Source organism: Carassius auratus, unplaced genomic scaffold (assembly GCF_003368295.1).
Source record: "Carassius auratus strain Wakin unplaced genomic scaffold, ASM336829v1 scaf_tig00039421, whole genome shotgun sequence".
NCBI lineage: Eukaryota > Metazoa > Chordata > Actinopteri > Cypriniformes > Cyprinidae > Carassius > Carassius auratus.
Window position 1 is genome coordinate 82,501 of NW_020526515.1, and position 15,000 is coordinate 97,500.

At 37.6% G+C, this 15,000-nt stretch overlaps 1 protein-coding gene across 1 annotated transcript in view; it reads right to left on the bottom strand.

The window, feature by feature from the left end:
* LOC113083913 (receptor-type tyrosine-protein phosphatase mu) overlaps nt 1-15,000 on the bottom strand; it is a 122,502-nt gene that overhangs the window by 60,151 nt on the left and 47,351 nt on the right. The window contains exons 3-4 of the mRNA XM_026254736.1: nt 3,971-4,245; nt 1,689-1,767 (exon numbers count right to left, since the gene is read on the bottom strand). Of these exons, the coding sequence (XP_026110521.1) occupies nt 1,689-1,767; nt 3,971-4,245 (354 nt within the window). The remainder of the gene's footprint in view (nt 1-1,688; nt 1,768-3,970; nt 4,246-15,000) is intronic.

Below are 15,000 nucleotides of genomic sequence, written 5' to 3' on the forward strand. Positions count from 1 at the left end.
TTAAATCAGGTTATGATGTCTAATATTTGACTGGGTCCTCTCGCGGGCCGCCGTGACCTTGAATTGATCCGCGGAAACACTGCTAATTCAATCAGAGCCTGTCTCATTCTTCCCCGGGCTCTTCAATATTTCAGCAGCGCATCTGAAGCGCAGCCACCTTTAATACTCCAGCGCCCATCTTCTGTCTCTGATCGCTAAAGAAGCGTTTCTTTGCGCTGTGATGATAGCGAGACCCCCGCTGTCTGAGAGCAATGCTGTGCCATCTGCTCTCATCACAGCTTCAACACAATCATCCTTCACAAATCCATCATTAACGCTGCTAACATGTTGATATTGACCTCTGATTAGCGAGCTCATCTCTGCATGTGTTACTAGCGATATATTCTGTGATGCACATTATGTCTTCATATATTAATCAGTGTTAATATATACACTAAGTGCAAATAGCTGAACTTGTTGGCAGGGAAAATACTGTATGTTTTCCAGGACAAGTGTCTACAAGTCGAGATGCATTTACTTGAGAAGCAAAGTGAGATCAAGTCTTGTGTTTTTTAAGGCCTCTTTGATCTGAGCGGATCAGTTTTTGAGTGAATATTGCTAGAATTATCCAGAAATAATGTTGTGCTAACTTCAAAAGAAAATAATCTAAAGATTTAATCCAATATTTGGTTATTATATAGCATAATGATTTTGAAAAGGACGGTTAAAAAGCCAAATTAAGTGGAGGATTTTCAGCACAGTGCAAGGGTTAAATCTATTTTGTTTTTACCACATTGATGGGTATTTTTTCTTGTTTAAAGCTTAAAGTCACTTAGTTTTGAGATATATATATATATATATATATATATATATATATATATATATATATATATATATATTATAATTGTACTAATAAATATTGTATTATATTATTTACACACTGGCAGTAAATTATCTATAAGCAATTAGTAACAATTAGTAAATAAAGTAACTGTAATCTGATTACAAGCATTTTTAAAATCAATTTTATTTATTTAAATTTTATTTTACTTATTTTTAATTTAATTTAATTTAATTTTTCTATTTAATTTAATTTAATTTTAATTTAATTTTATATTTTTCTATTTTAACATATCTTGAAATGTAATTTATTCCTGTGATGCAAAGCTGAATTTTCAGCATGTTTAATTCAATAATGAAAAGCATCATAATAAAACTTAAACTAAATCATAATTTTATGTATATGCCTAAATTAGGAATAATTAAGACTGAAACTCTTCTGTTCAGTAATACTGCATTCATAGGCTCAAAAATACAGTAAAAACAGTAATATTGTGAAATATTAGTACCATTTAAAATAGCAGTTCTCCATGTGAACGTATAGTAAAATATAATTAATGTCACATGATGCTGCCTAATAAGAACGTTGTCTAAGTAGACAGCAGAATCCCACTTGACCCTTTCCATCCTCCTCCATTCATTCTCCTAACGGCGTCTCTTTTATACTCTCATATCTCTCCAGCATTACATGAAAGCTTTATCGCCTTCTTCCCTTCTCTTTTCAGTCTTTTGTTTTCTTTATTACTCTCTCTTTTATGGCTCGACTTCAATGCCTGGAGAAAGACAGACGATATTGATATTTGGAGGGTGGCAGGAAAAGGCCAAGGAGCGGGCGATGAGGGTGTTTTTACGACAGAGTCGGGTCTTACTGCACTGATGGCCCTGGAGGACCACGTCCTTGATGGCCAGCAAGCCGCGCTGCCCCGAGGTCACCGCTTCAAAGACGATCTGCGGAGGAAAGAGAAAGCTCATAAGCACAGTGATAAATGGACATGCTCTCAAAATGTCACACGGTGGAGTCCCACAGGGTTCGAGACGAGGCTTTACACAACGGCGCACAAAGATGAGGAAAGCACCATTCACACTGGTCATTAGCGCTCATTAAAACACCATTTGGCTTTAGTTATTGCACCAAACTTATTAAATCAGCGGCGTTAGGAGAGCGGGCTCCAAGGGTGCTCACGGTGAATCGGCTGTCTGTCAGATGGCGGCGTTTATAGACGCGGTAAATCACGGCTCTATCAGCGAGGTGCTGCAGCAGCATGTGCTAAATCTGCTCACTTCAGACTTCGTTTATACAGCCAAACAATTCAACTCGACAGCAGGACTCTGGGGTTCAGGGCTAAAGAGTGCCGAGTGAAGGATTCTGGGATGCCTGCTCTCTGCTAAGGTTGCTATTATGATGCATATTGTGTGTGTGATGTGACAGGCTTCCCTTGAGCTGGTGCTGAGATGAAGGGGAACATCACGGTCACACTGACCTGAGCCAGCTGTTGACCGCCAATATGACGTGATTAAAGAGATCAAATTAAATATACACTGAAATATGTTTCAGATCAGCTGCTGATGCCAAAAAGTTGCGTTTTTGGTTTCGCCATAATTGTTTTAACTTATATGAGAGTGAGTATATGAAGTTCTTCTATTTTAAGGGACTTAACTGTAATTGAATGTGGATAACAGTATGTTTTAATTGACCAGAAGTCATTGCGATCCCCAAAGAAACATAAACAGAGATGTTTGACTGTCCCATTGGAGCGGTCGGAGGGACAGGATTCTCCCGAGGACACGAGCACAGATGAGCAACAGGAATGATTGGCTTCTTCAGGAACTGGGTGCGGTTCTCCAGACAGACCATAATATCACACAGCACTGCCAGCTCTCTCTCACACACACACACACACACACACACACACCCGCACAGCAGCTGCTACATCACTTTAACCCTGCCATCGGCAGACTCTCACCTCAATCACAGGCCTGAACGAGACAGAGACGAGACAAAGTTTGATGAGATGAGAAATAAGACTAGAAGAGAAGAGTTTAATGAGATTTGATGAAACATAGGAAAATAGATGAGATGCAGCGAGGAAAGTAATGGAGATAAGAAGAGAAGAGGCGAGTTGAGAAGTGAGACAAGAAACTTAACCAGCTGAGAAGAGATGAATGAGACAACATGAGACGAGAAGATAAGAAAGAGAACGAGACGAGATACACAAATATATTTTAAAACACATTTTAGCAAATAATATAAATAATATTTGAAATATATAATATAAATACGAATAAATATAAATTATTTACACAGTTCAATGTTGATTCAATATTAGTATTACATCAATATGAACCAAATTCAACTTCAGCTGTAAAACAGCACTACATTATTCAGATCAATTCACTGAAGTTTTGTTCTCATCTGATTATCTGATCAGTCAAATCAATAATATTATTGAATATTAAGTGTTTTTTAAAAGATGTGACCACTAGGTTTGTTACCTCATTTTAGTAAATAGGTAAATTAATTTGAATTGACTGCAGCTAATGCCATCAAAAGAGAATCATTGATCGTGTTTCTGAATCTTCTCCAGCTGTCAGGATGAATCTGTAGAGATGAAATGATCACGTACAGCAGGTTCTGAGCGGTTTCTCCTAATCATCACCTCGCTCTAATGGAGTCATTTACCCAAACACGCTTCCCCTGCGCCGGGTCACCGGGGCTCGTTCCACCAATTAACACGGGTCTCCTTCAGCACCCATGAGACACGCTCGCTAATGACCAGCATGTGTGACATCACAGCCGTCTCTCTCTCTCTCTCTCTCTCTCTCTCTCTCTCTCTCTCTCTCTCTCTCTCTCTCTGTCGCTCCCCCCCCTCTCCCCCCCCCCTCTCTCTCCCCCTCTCCCCCCTCTCTCCCCCCCCCCTCTCTCTCCCCCTCTCCCCCCCTCTCTCCCCCCTCTCTCCCTCTCTCTCTCTGTCGCTCTCTCTCTCTCTCTCTCTCTGTCGCTCTCTCTCTCTCTCTCTCTCTGTCGCTCTCTCTCTCTCTCTCTCTCTCTCTCTCTCTCTCTCGCTCAGCACATGTGTAGATGAAGCTCTACAGCAGCAGATAATGTGATTCACACAAGCTACTATATAATAATGTGTGTGGTGGATCTCACCTGGTAGAAGTTGGGCCAGTAAGTGCTGATGGCGAGCTCCACCTGAGTCCAGCTGCGTCCAGCGGGTCCAGACGTGTTCCACACAGGTAAACCCATCGGGCTGTTGTTCTCCTTGATGTAGACGTTCAGATGTCCCGGCCGTCCTCCCTCTCGTCCCGCCAGGTAATACTGGAAGATGACGCAGTGCGTGTCGTTCTCCTTCAGCTGCGGCGTGAAGAGCAGAGCCTTCTGACCCGAGAACCGAGCCGTCGAGTTCACCATCATGAACGCAGAACCTGTGGAACACAAACCACAAATCTCACGTTCTCTGCACTTCTGTACCGTTTCATTCTTAAATTCACAGATACATGTCAGTCCAGTGTACTGCTGTGGATGCAACATCTTCAGATCCGTGATGAACGTCAGTCTCACCGTCACACACGGCTGTGTTGATCAGACGTACAGAACACATTCATGTGTTTATCAACACGTTCAAATAAGCGACGGTAATTGATTAAAGAGGAGCCACTTCATTAAGGGAGAAGCTTAATTCATCTTAATTAGCATTGTTAATTAATCTATATCCGTGTCAATCAGACTGCTGCCAGATTCAACACACACACTCACCATTACACACACACACACACACACACACACACGCTCACCATTACACACAGACTCCGCTCCGTGATAACACTTCCTCCAGTGAAAAAGTGCATCTGCTGTTGTTGTTTAGATCTGTTTAAACGCTGCTTGATCTGTGCAGATTTCTCTCCTGATTCAGACCAGAACACTTTTTCACTGGAGGAAGTGTTATTCTGGATTATAGACTCTATGTGTTTGAGTTAAAATCATCTTAATGCTGGATGTGTTTCATCTTGTGTCTTCTCCAGATGTTCACTGATGGACTGGAGTGCTGTGGATTATTGTGATGTTTTTATCAGACTCTCATTCTGACGGCACCCATTCACTGCAGAGCATCCATTGATGAGACACTGATGCAGTGCTACATTTCTACAAACCTGATGAAGACACACACTCATCACATTACACAACTGCGATTTACTTTTCAGGAAAACTTAAATATCTCCTGAAGCTTGAAATGAAATAAGAACGGCGATCAATGTCATACGTTGTTTAATTAGTTCTGAATGGTGTTCCAGCACAGAGGCGTGTTAATCAGCGCTCCGTCCATCAGTTCAGCCTAACGACTCCAGCAGCAGATCCTAATGAGTGTGTCTCCTTCACAATACTCTCAGCCCAATTAGTGCTGTGTGATGAAGCCCAAACTCAGCGTCTGATTGGACGAGAGTCTGCTCCAACGACCCGCTACACATCACATGACTCCAGATGCGTCAACACTAATGCACTGATGTACAGTAAGGTCTCGTTCATTAACATTACTCAACGCATTGGTTATCTTTACTATGAGCAATATGTGTTTTACATTAATTAACCTTTGTTAACATTGCTATTTTAGTATCTATGAGATACTATTGTAGATTTGAATTAATATCATGAATTATTGTTTATATTACTTATTATATATAAGAATAACATGTTTTAAATCACATTATAGGTAATTTTACTGTAAATTTGCAAATAAAAACTATAAATTAACTTTGTTAACCAATTAAGTTTTACTGTAGCATTTTACAGTAAAAGTTAAAAGTTAAACACAATTTAGCTAACGCTTTACAATAAATTGTTAACATTAGTTAAATACATGAATCAAGATGAACTAACAATACTTGAACAGCATTAATTAGTGTTAACGTTAATTTCAACATTTACTAATATGTTTTATTTAAAATAAAATGAGAAAAAAATAACATTTATTAAAATTAAAATATATATATATATTTAAATTACTGAATATTTGTATTAAAATGATTTTAAAAAATATATAATTTTAGTTAATGCACTGCGAAAAAACAATACATTTTTTGTATTGCCTAACATTAACAAAGAAAGTATAACTATATATATATATATATATTGCTGTAAAGTATTACCATATTGTACCATCTTATCACATGAACAGTGTATTTTTATTGTCTAACATTGGCAAGACTATTAAATGTTATTAAAAAATATTTTTTAATTGTCATAAATTAGTTAAATTAGTGAAAATGTATGTTAACACTTGTTTTTGTGTTACAGGGAAAATATTATATAATAAATATTATAAATATTATTTGATTTGCATGTAACAATTTAAAATTATTCACAGATATTTGTATTTATTTATTAAGATTTGAGGAAAGATCTGTGTATCAGATTGCTCAGTGTTCAGCGTCACGTTTGTAATCATGTGTGGTTTAGTTCAGGATTGCTCACCGGATCCTGGATGAAATCATGGTTTGATCTGAGCTTGTGTGCGGTTCCTCACGTGACGGTGTGCTGGTGTAAAACACAAGGTGAAGCCACGACCTGCCTGCTTCATCTCAGACGCTGGGAACACAGACAGCTCGTCACACTAATTAAACAGAGTCTGGACCGCATCATTATAAGAGAAGTTCCACATGTGTGAGAGCGTGCAGCCAGAAATATCACTGTATCATCGTACATCACAGATCGTTAACGAGAACAGTGATTCAATTAAATCCTCGCGCTGTGACGGTTCGGAACGGATAATTCTAGAAACGGGATTTCAAACCAAACAAATCAAACATTCGAATGAACCTGCTTTACGCAAAACAACAAGCAAGTTTACTTTATCCTAAATTATGCATTCAATTTATTTATTAGTCTTTCTAATATGATGATTTACTGCTCAAAACAAGCTTTTGTAACATTATAAATTTTTTAAAAAAAGTATATATATATGATCAAAAGGGATGATAAAGACATTAATAATGATACAAAAGATTTCTATTTCAGATAAATGCTGTTCTTCTGAACTTTTTTTATCAAATAAATGTAAAAGAAAATCTTAATTGTTTTTATTATTTTTTTATTTTAAATAAATATTTAGTTAAAAAATATATTAATAACATTAGATATTTTTATTATTTAATTTAATAAATTAATGGTGAATATCAAAATGAAATAAAAAAATAAAAAATATATTTTAATAAATTAATATGAACTAAACACGTCTTATTTCTGTTTATTTAACTGAATAAATAAACAAATTGACTTGAATTTATATATCCCAAACTAGACCTCATCAGCCTTACAGGAAAACTTAACATTTAAATCATTATTTAAAATGTATATGATTTCTATATATGTTATAAAAATAATTATACAATAAAAAAAAGGAAATATTTATTCCAGCTTTTAATTTTTTTTTAAAACAGATTCCCACAGAAATCAGCTCATTTAAACTGTAATAATATTTGAGTATTTTTACTGTATTTCTGATGTAATAAATGCAGCCCTGCTGAGCAGAAGAAACAGTAGAGTACATATTTATTTTAACTAAAGGGCTGTTCCTGACTCCCAGTGAACTGAATGAGCATGCTGGAGTAAATGTGATTAATCTGAGCTCTAATGATGAGAACGTGCATCAGCGTCTGCCGCTAATCATCAAAGTCGACAGGCTTTTACATCCCTAACGCTGCGAGCGACGGCTGTAATTTCCAGTAATGACTGGCGCTCATTATTCTGTTCACACTCAGGTCCTGAACCCTGTGAAAATCATTATGTGGCTGAAATGGGAAGGAAGGGGCCGCTCTTTAAACTCAAACCCTCCAGGTCTCATTTGCTAATAAAACCCGGCGAGGTCAAAGCCCGAGAAAAGGCCCGGCGGCGCCTCTCAAATGTCAATGTAGACAAGCCTATTCTCACATTGTGGCACCAATCAAAAACGCTCTCGCTGTGAGAGTTCGCCGGGCGAGGAGGAAAAAACCCACAAGAAAAGAGCAGGAAAAATAATAGCGATTGAGCCGGGCCGCTTTTGTCTGACTCTGACAATGAGGACGGAAAAAACTTGACTCCATCTGTCTGTCTCGCAAAAGAAAGCTGAAGAACTTTCATAAACTCGGAGGAAAGGCTTTTCTGTTTTCTGTCTAATTGGCCGGCGAACAGTCAGCCGTTCTCACACACATTTTAATGACATTATCCGCGGCGCTGTGTAACGCCATGAAGCGCCACCTGAGAGCCGTTAATTAATTCAGCGTCACGTGACTCGTTTCCAGTCAAACAGCAGATTCTACAGGACCAGAAACTGAAAAATCATTTCAGAGGATCACATTCATGATTTAGATGACTTATAGCAAGACCAGAAACATGAGTCATGATGTCATAAAATTATCTATTATACATATATATATACACAGAAAGAATAGTAATAATTATTTGATGAAAAATAAGCAATACTGTGAAATATTAATACAATTTAAATCATCTGTTTTCTGTGTGAATCTGTGTTAAAGTGTAATGTATTTCTGTGATGCTCCGCTGTATTTTCAGCATCATTCCTCCAGTCTTCAGTGTCACATGATCTTCAGAAATCAGAATAATATGATGATTTACTGCTCAAGAAACATTTCTGATTATTATCAGTGTTGAACACAGTTGTGCTGCTCAATTTCTGAGAATTATTTGCTGCTTAGTTTTGATTTTTTTTATTAATTTAATTATTATTTAAAAATAAAAATTTTATTTCCCAAATCCTACATTATATTAGAATTCATTTATATTTGAATATCATATGAATAATTGAATATTTTAATTTAAATGAAATATATAAACATATTTAAAATTAAGAAGGCCTGACAGCATCTCTCAAATATAATAATTAAAAATTTCATGTGAAAATATATATATTTATACAAATAATATTATATATTTAAAAAAAATCCTTATTTAATATTTCTTTAATATTTTTAAGTTGTGCTATTTAATATTTTTGTGGAAACTGTGATACATTTTATTTTTCAGGAGTCACACATGAATAAAAACTTCAAAAGAACAGCTTTATTTGAAATAGAAATATTTGTAAAATTTACTTTACTGTCACTTTTGATCATTTTAATGCATCTTTGTTTAAATAAAGAATGTTTGAATATATATTCACACACACACACACACACACACACACACACACACACACACACACACACACACATATATATATATATATATATATATATATATATATATATATATATATATATATATACATTCAAAAATGTTACTCCAAATTTTTGAATGGTCATGTATCATATCATGTAAAATTTCACTATTTTTACTGTACTTTTGATCGAATAAGTGCAGCTTCGGTGAGCAGAAGAATTGTACTGGCCCCAAACTTTATGATGGTGCTCTGAATATTTATTCAAAATCAGATTTTGCTGACCCCTTTCCTTCAAGACTTTCTCTCGGCGTAACGGAGACACAAACACTCATCACAGTCGTGAATGCAGCAAACACAATTAGTTTGTTTCCCGCGGGACGTCATCTTTAGCTGATGTGATTGAAGATCTGATTTAATTCCTGCTATCCTTCAGTTTCTCTGACAGAATAAACCTCTCTGTGCGCGACCCGCAACAACAGGAGGGATGTTTTCCATCCGCGGGGGGGACGAGACGCGCTCTTACTGTATGCAGAACACTTAATTCAGTTAATGAGGCTGTAAAAACAAATAACACTGCAGATGAGACTTCATTAGCAAAAAAAGTATGGATTTCACCGCTTTTGATCTTCAGAGATGAATATTCTGGAGAAACGTCTTCAAGTGCATCTGCAGAAATGCAATCAAATTAGGTTTGTTAATGGAGCGGAGTCGATTCATGTGGCTTTCGGGTCAGAAGATGATGTTTAGTATGAGCATGCAGTCGATTTCAGGAGCCTCTATGATGCACAGATTCGCTCTTGTGCTTTCAGACGCCGGTTTGAATCATTGAGAGGAACCTTCGTACAAAAACACTGAGTATGTGAACTAAACACAAGACTGATGAAGAGTATAGTGTTCTGCGGTGACTATCAGAGTGAGGTGAAGTGAGACGGATCTCCTCCTCTTCCTCACTGCACTCATTCAGAGAGCAGGAAGCCACTAATTACCCAGGAGTCCCCAGGACCCCCCCCCCCTCGCCCGGCGAGAGAGAGAGAGAGAGTGCTGAGGGCCAACACACAATCACATTTACATGCAAATGACAGACATATTAGACAGACTCCAGCGGCCACGACAGACCACAGGTGTGTGTGTGAGAGTGAGAGTGTGTGTGTGTGTGAGTGAGTGAGTGAGTGAGTGAGTGAGTGCGTATGTGTGCGAGTGTGTGTTTGTGTGAATGTTTGTGTGTGTGTGTGTGTGTGTGTGTGTGTGAGACAGACATCAAATATTTCTATGGGAGGCTATGGGAGGCCGTTTGAGGCGAAACCCATTGAAAACTTGCGATACACACTGAAACACTTGTGCTACACACTGAAACACTTGCGCTACACACTGAAACACCTGCGATACACACTGAAACACTTGCGCTACACACTGAAACACCTGCGATACACACTGAAACACTTGCGATACACACTGAAACACTTGCGATACACACTGAAACACTTGCGATACACACCGAAACACTTGCGATACACACTGAAACACTTGCGATACACACCGAAACACTTGCGATACACACCGAAACACTTGCGATACACACCGAAACACTTGCGATACACACTGAACACCTGCGATACACACTGAAACACCTGCGATACACACTGAAACACCTGCGATACACACTGAACACCTGCGATACACACTGAAACACTCGCGATACACACTGAAACACTTGCGATACACACTGGAAACACTTTGCGCTACACACTGAAACACTTGCGCTACACACTGAAACACCTGCGATACACACTGAAACACTTGCGATACACACTGAAACACTTGCGATACACACTGAAACACTTGCGATACACACTGAAACACTTGCGATACACACCGAAACACTTGCGATACACACCGAAACACTTGCGATACACACTGAAACACCTGCGATACACACTGAAACACCTGCGATAAACACTAAAACACTCGCGATACACACTGAAACACCTGCGATACACACTGAAACACTTGCGATACACACTGAAACACTTGCGCTACACACTGAAACACTTGCGACACACTGAACACCTGCGATACACACTGAAACACTTGCGATACACACTGAAACACTTGCGATACACACTGAAACACCTGCGATACACACTGAAACACCTGCGATACACACTGAAACACCTGCGCTTACACACTGAAACACTTGCGCTACACACTGAAACACTTGCGATACACACTGAAACACTTGCGATACACACTGAAACACCTGCGATACACACCGAAACACTTGCGATACACACCGAAACACTTGCGATACACACCGAAACACTTGCGCTACACACTGAAACACTTGCGCTACACACTGAAACACCTGCGATACACACTGAAACACTTGCGATACTGCGGATACACACTGAAACACTTGATATACACACTGAAACACTTGCGCTACACACTGAAACACTTGCGATACACACTGAAACACCTGCGATACACACTGAAACACTTGCGATTCACACTGAAACACCTGCAATACACACTGAAACACTTGATATACACACTGAAACACTTGCGCTACACACTGAAACACTTGCGCTACACACTGAAACACCTGCAATACACACTGAAACACTTGCGATACTGCGATACACACTGAAACACTTGCGGGTGATTACAGGGTCTATACAAAGACTTTCTATGTAACCGCATCTCTTTCATATATTTGCAAAGATATATAGTGTTTCACATGTATGCGCAAGCGTTTCGGTGTGTATCGCAGGTGTTTCGGTGTGTATCGCGAGTGATTCAGTGTGTATCGCAAGTGTTTCAGTGTGTATCGCAGGTGTTTCGGTGTGTATCGCAAGTGTTTCAGTGTGTATAGCAAGTGTTTCAGTGTGTATCGCAGGTGTTTCGGTGTGTATCGCAAGTGTTTCAGTGTGTATAGCAAGTGTTTCAGTGTGTATCGTATGTGTTTCAGTGTGTATCACAAGTTTTCAATGGGGAAACCCATTGAAAACTTGTAATACACACTGAAACACCTGCGATACACACTGAAACACACTCCAATACAGTAGGTGGTGATAATGCACCTAACTTTGGTGCTACCTGCCATAAAAGCGAAGAAGAGGAAGCAGAAGAAGTATAACTTCCGGTTGCAATGAAATGACTTCCGGACACACTGAAAATGTTAATGCTCTCTCACACGCGAGAATGTTTCAAAGTTTAAATAAATTTTCACAGATATATAGTGTTTCACTTATACTCTCAATTGTTTCAGTGAGTATCGCACGTTTTCAATGGGTTTCACCTCAAACGGCCTCCCATAAATTTCCACTAGAGGAAACGCACTATGCTCGGAAGCTTATTTCACCTCCTATAGAATCCCTTAAAACGCTTACTAACTAACACACACACACACACACACACACACAAACAGATCAGCACGAGGACTACTGACATATCAATATTCTTCAGTCCAGTCAGATTTAGTACTACAGTCAATATTGTAAAATGAAATTAATGAAAACTTCAGCTATACAGAAGACAGGGACATTATTATTTAGAACAATTCAGTTAACATGCAGTTCTAATCTAACTGTTTCAGTCAGGGTTATTATAGTCAACTAAAACTAAAACTGAAACTAACACTAAAAACGTTTTTAAAAAAGCTACTTTAAGCACAAACAAACTTAAGCTGAAATAAAAAAAATTATTACATAAAATATCAATAAAATTACATTTCTAATTTAATTTAAATTTGCCAACTAAAACTTAAAAAGCATAAAAACGATATAGACATATTTACAAAATAATAATAATAAATAAAAAAATAATACAATTTCTAAAACTTCAGCTGAAAACCAAAAATCTAAAAATAAAAACTGATTCAAAGTATGAATAAAAACGTTTATAGTATATCAAAGATACTGAAACAACACTGGTTTAGAGCAGTTAATATTACTGAATAAATTTAAAGTAAATGATTTGATGATTTTATTTTTAGCACCTCAATATTTAAGTAAATTCTGTAAATATGTTTCATGTAAAATACCAGGTTAAAATAAATAGTAACGGTAAACTTTGACTTTTCCACAAAACGTATGTATATCGATGTAACGGTAACATCGTATCGTTGATCCTCATTTCATGTTGAATTTTAAAATGAAGTCAGTGTAAACGACAACATCTTTATAAAACTCAAATCACCGTTAGGCTAAAACACTGAAACCAGCCACACTCAATTTTAACGACACACACACACCGATAGAAATAGATATGCTTGAAATTAGCCACGTCTCCTAACGAATGCGGCGCGAGGCACTGAAGCAGTGATCTATCTGTGAAGCCGCGTGCGTGTCAGATTTAAGAGGAAAACAATATCCATTCAAGAGCGGCGTCTCCATTAGTCTGATTCCTGAGGTGCTGTCAGACCCAGAGTCCTCGTCTCAAATCAAATGAGAGGCGATCAATGCAACATTAAAGAGAGAGAGAGACGCTCCAAATACGGGAAAAGCATCCTAATGACTTCCAAAACGCCACTGCTGGAGGATAAACGCTTTAATTAAAATAGATTTGCCTGTTTTTATATACAAATTCATTCCTAGAGCTTCTGTCTTTCTTGCATTAGTGTCGGCCAGCTGTTATCGAGCACCGGTCACTTTTACCATAACACGACTAAGAATCAGCTTTCCTCGGTTGATTCTGCCGGTTTTATTCCCTAATAAAGTGCAGTAGTGATCGCACACCATCTCAGCTCATTATTCCCTCCATTGAGATTTCAAACAATCCTCAATAAAGAGCTCTGACCAGCCAAACCCAGCAGATTACACCGTTTCATTCAGCAGGGGAATAAACGATGAAGCCATGCAACCAGATCCACCTACACCTCAATCACTACCAGCATAAAAACCATGAATTGTGACGTTTAATTGCACAATATTCAGATATGCACAGTTATAAAAGCAGTTTGATATTGATCTGCACTGTTGCTAATGAATTTCCAAAGCGTATTTCAGGATCATGGGGAGTAAAACAGCAAATATCATCAGAGACCTCAGACTAGAAGTGTAAAAGAATGGTACTCAAATATATTCAATTAAAAAAACAATAAAACTTGATCTTCCAGAAATCATGCAGATTTCCAGCTTCAAATCATCAGATGAACGCAATCTCTGATCTATTTCTAATAGATAGACATCTGGTAAACACATTTGTTAAATCAGCCAGAATCCCTCCTGAACATCAAATCATCAGGTAAAACCCATTAAATCTGGCTCTTCAGACACAGAAACCTGCGGTGGATCTGCTGTCAATGTGTGCTGTGAGATAACTGTGTTCCTGGAGGCTTATAAAGGTAAATCCAAGACCTTTTTAAGAAGACTGAAGGAAACACAATACGTCAATATGCTTTCTTAAGATAAATGTCTAGAGAGCCGACAATGAGTTGTATTGACAAGACTGTCCTGAACGTGACCCCGCTCAAATAAACCACTTAAACCAGCCTAATGTGATTAAGCAGACCGGTCTGTTCTGATGGTTTTAGACACGGTCAGACTGAGAGATCCTGTATAAAATGAACAATGACTGACCGAGAGCTGCTTTAGTAATTCTGAAATAAATCACAAGGCCACTGAGAAAACAAGATTATTTTTCTGAACTCATCGGCCGATATTTTATTATTCTTGTTTTAGGCAAAAACTCACTTAAAGTAATTTTGCTTCAAGTAAGTGTATCTTGATTTAATTCTCATAATGCATTCATGACCATTTTGATCCAAAATAGATTCATTAATTTTTATTGTTTATTTTTATAAATGCATAGTTTTTAGCAAGTGAACAAAACTTTGCAAATGCATTAAGACTCTCAAAAAGCACATCATTTAATTTACTACAGATTTTTCACCAATTATCTTTTAAGAGATATAAATATTTTTAAAACGTTGCACATTTTGGATTTACTATTCTAAGATCACAAAGCCATTGTAATAAATGTTGTAAATGTAATCAAATAAACTTAATTCAAAGTTTTATCTTTG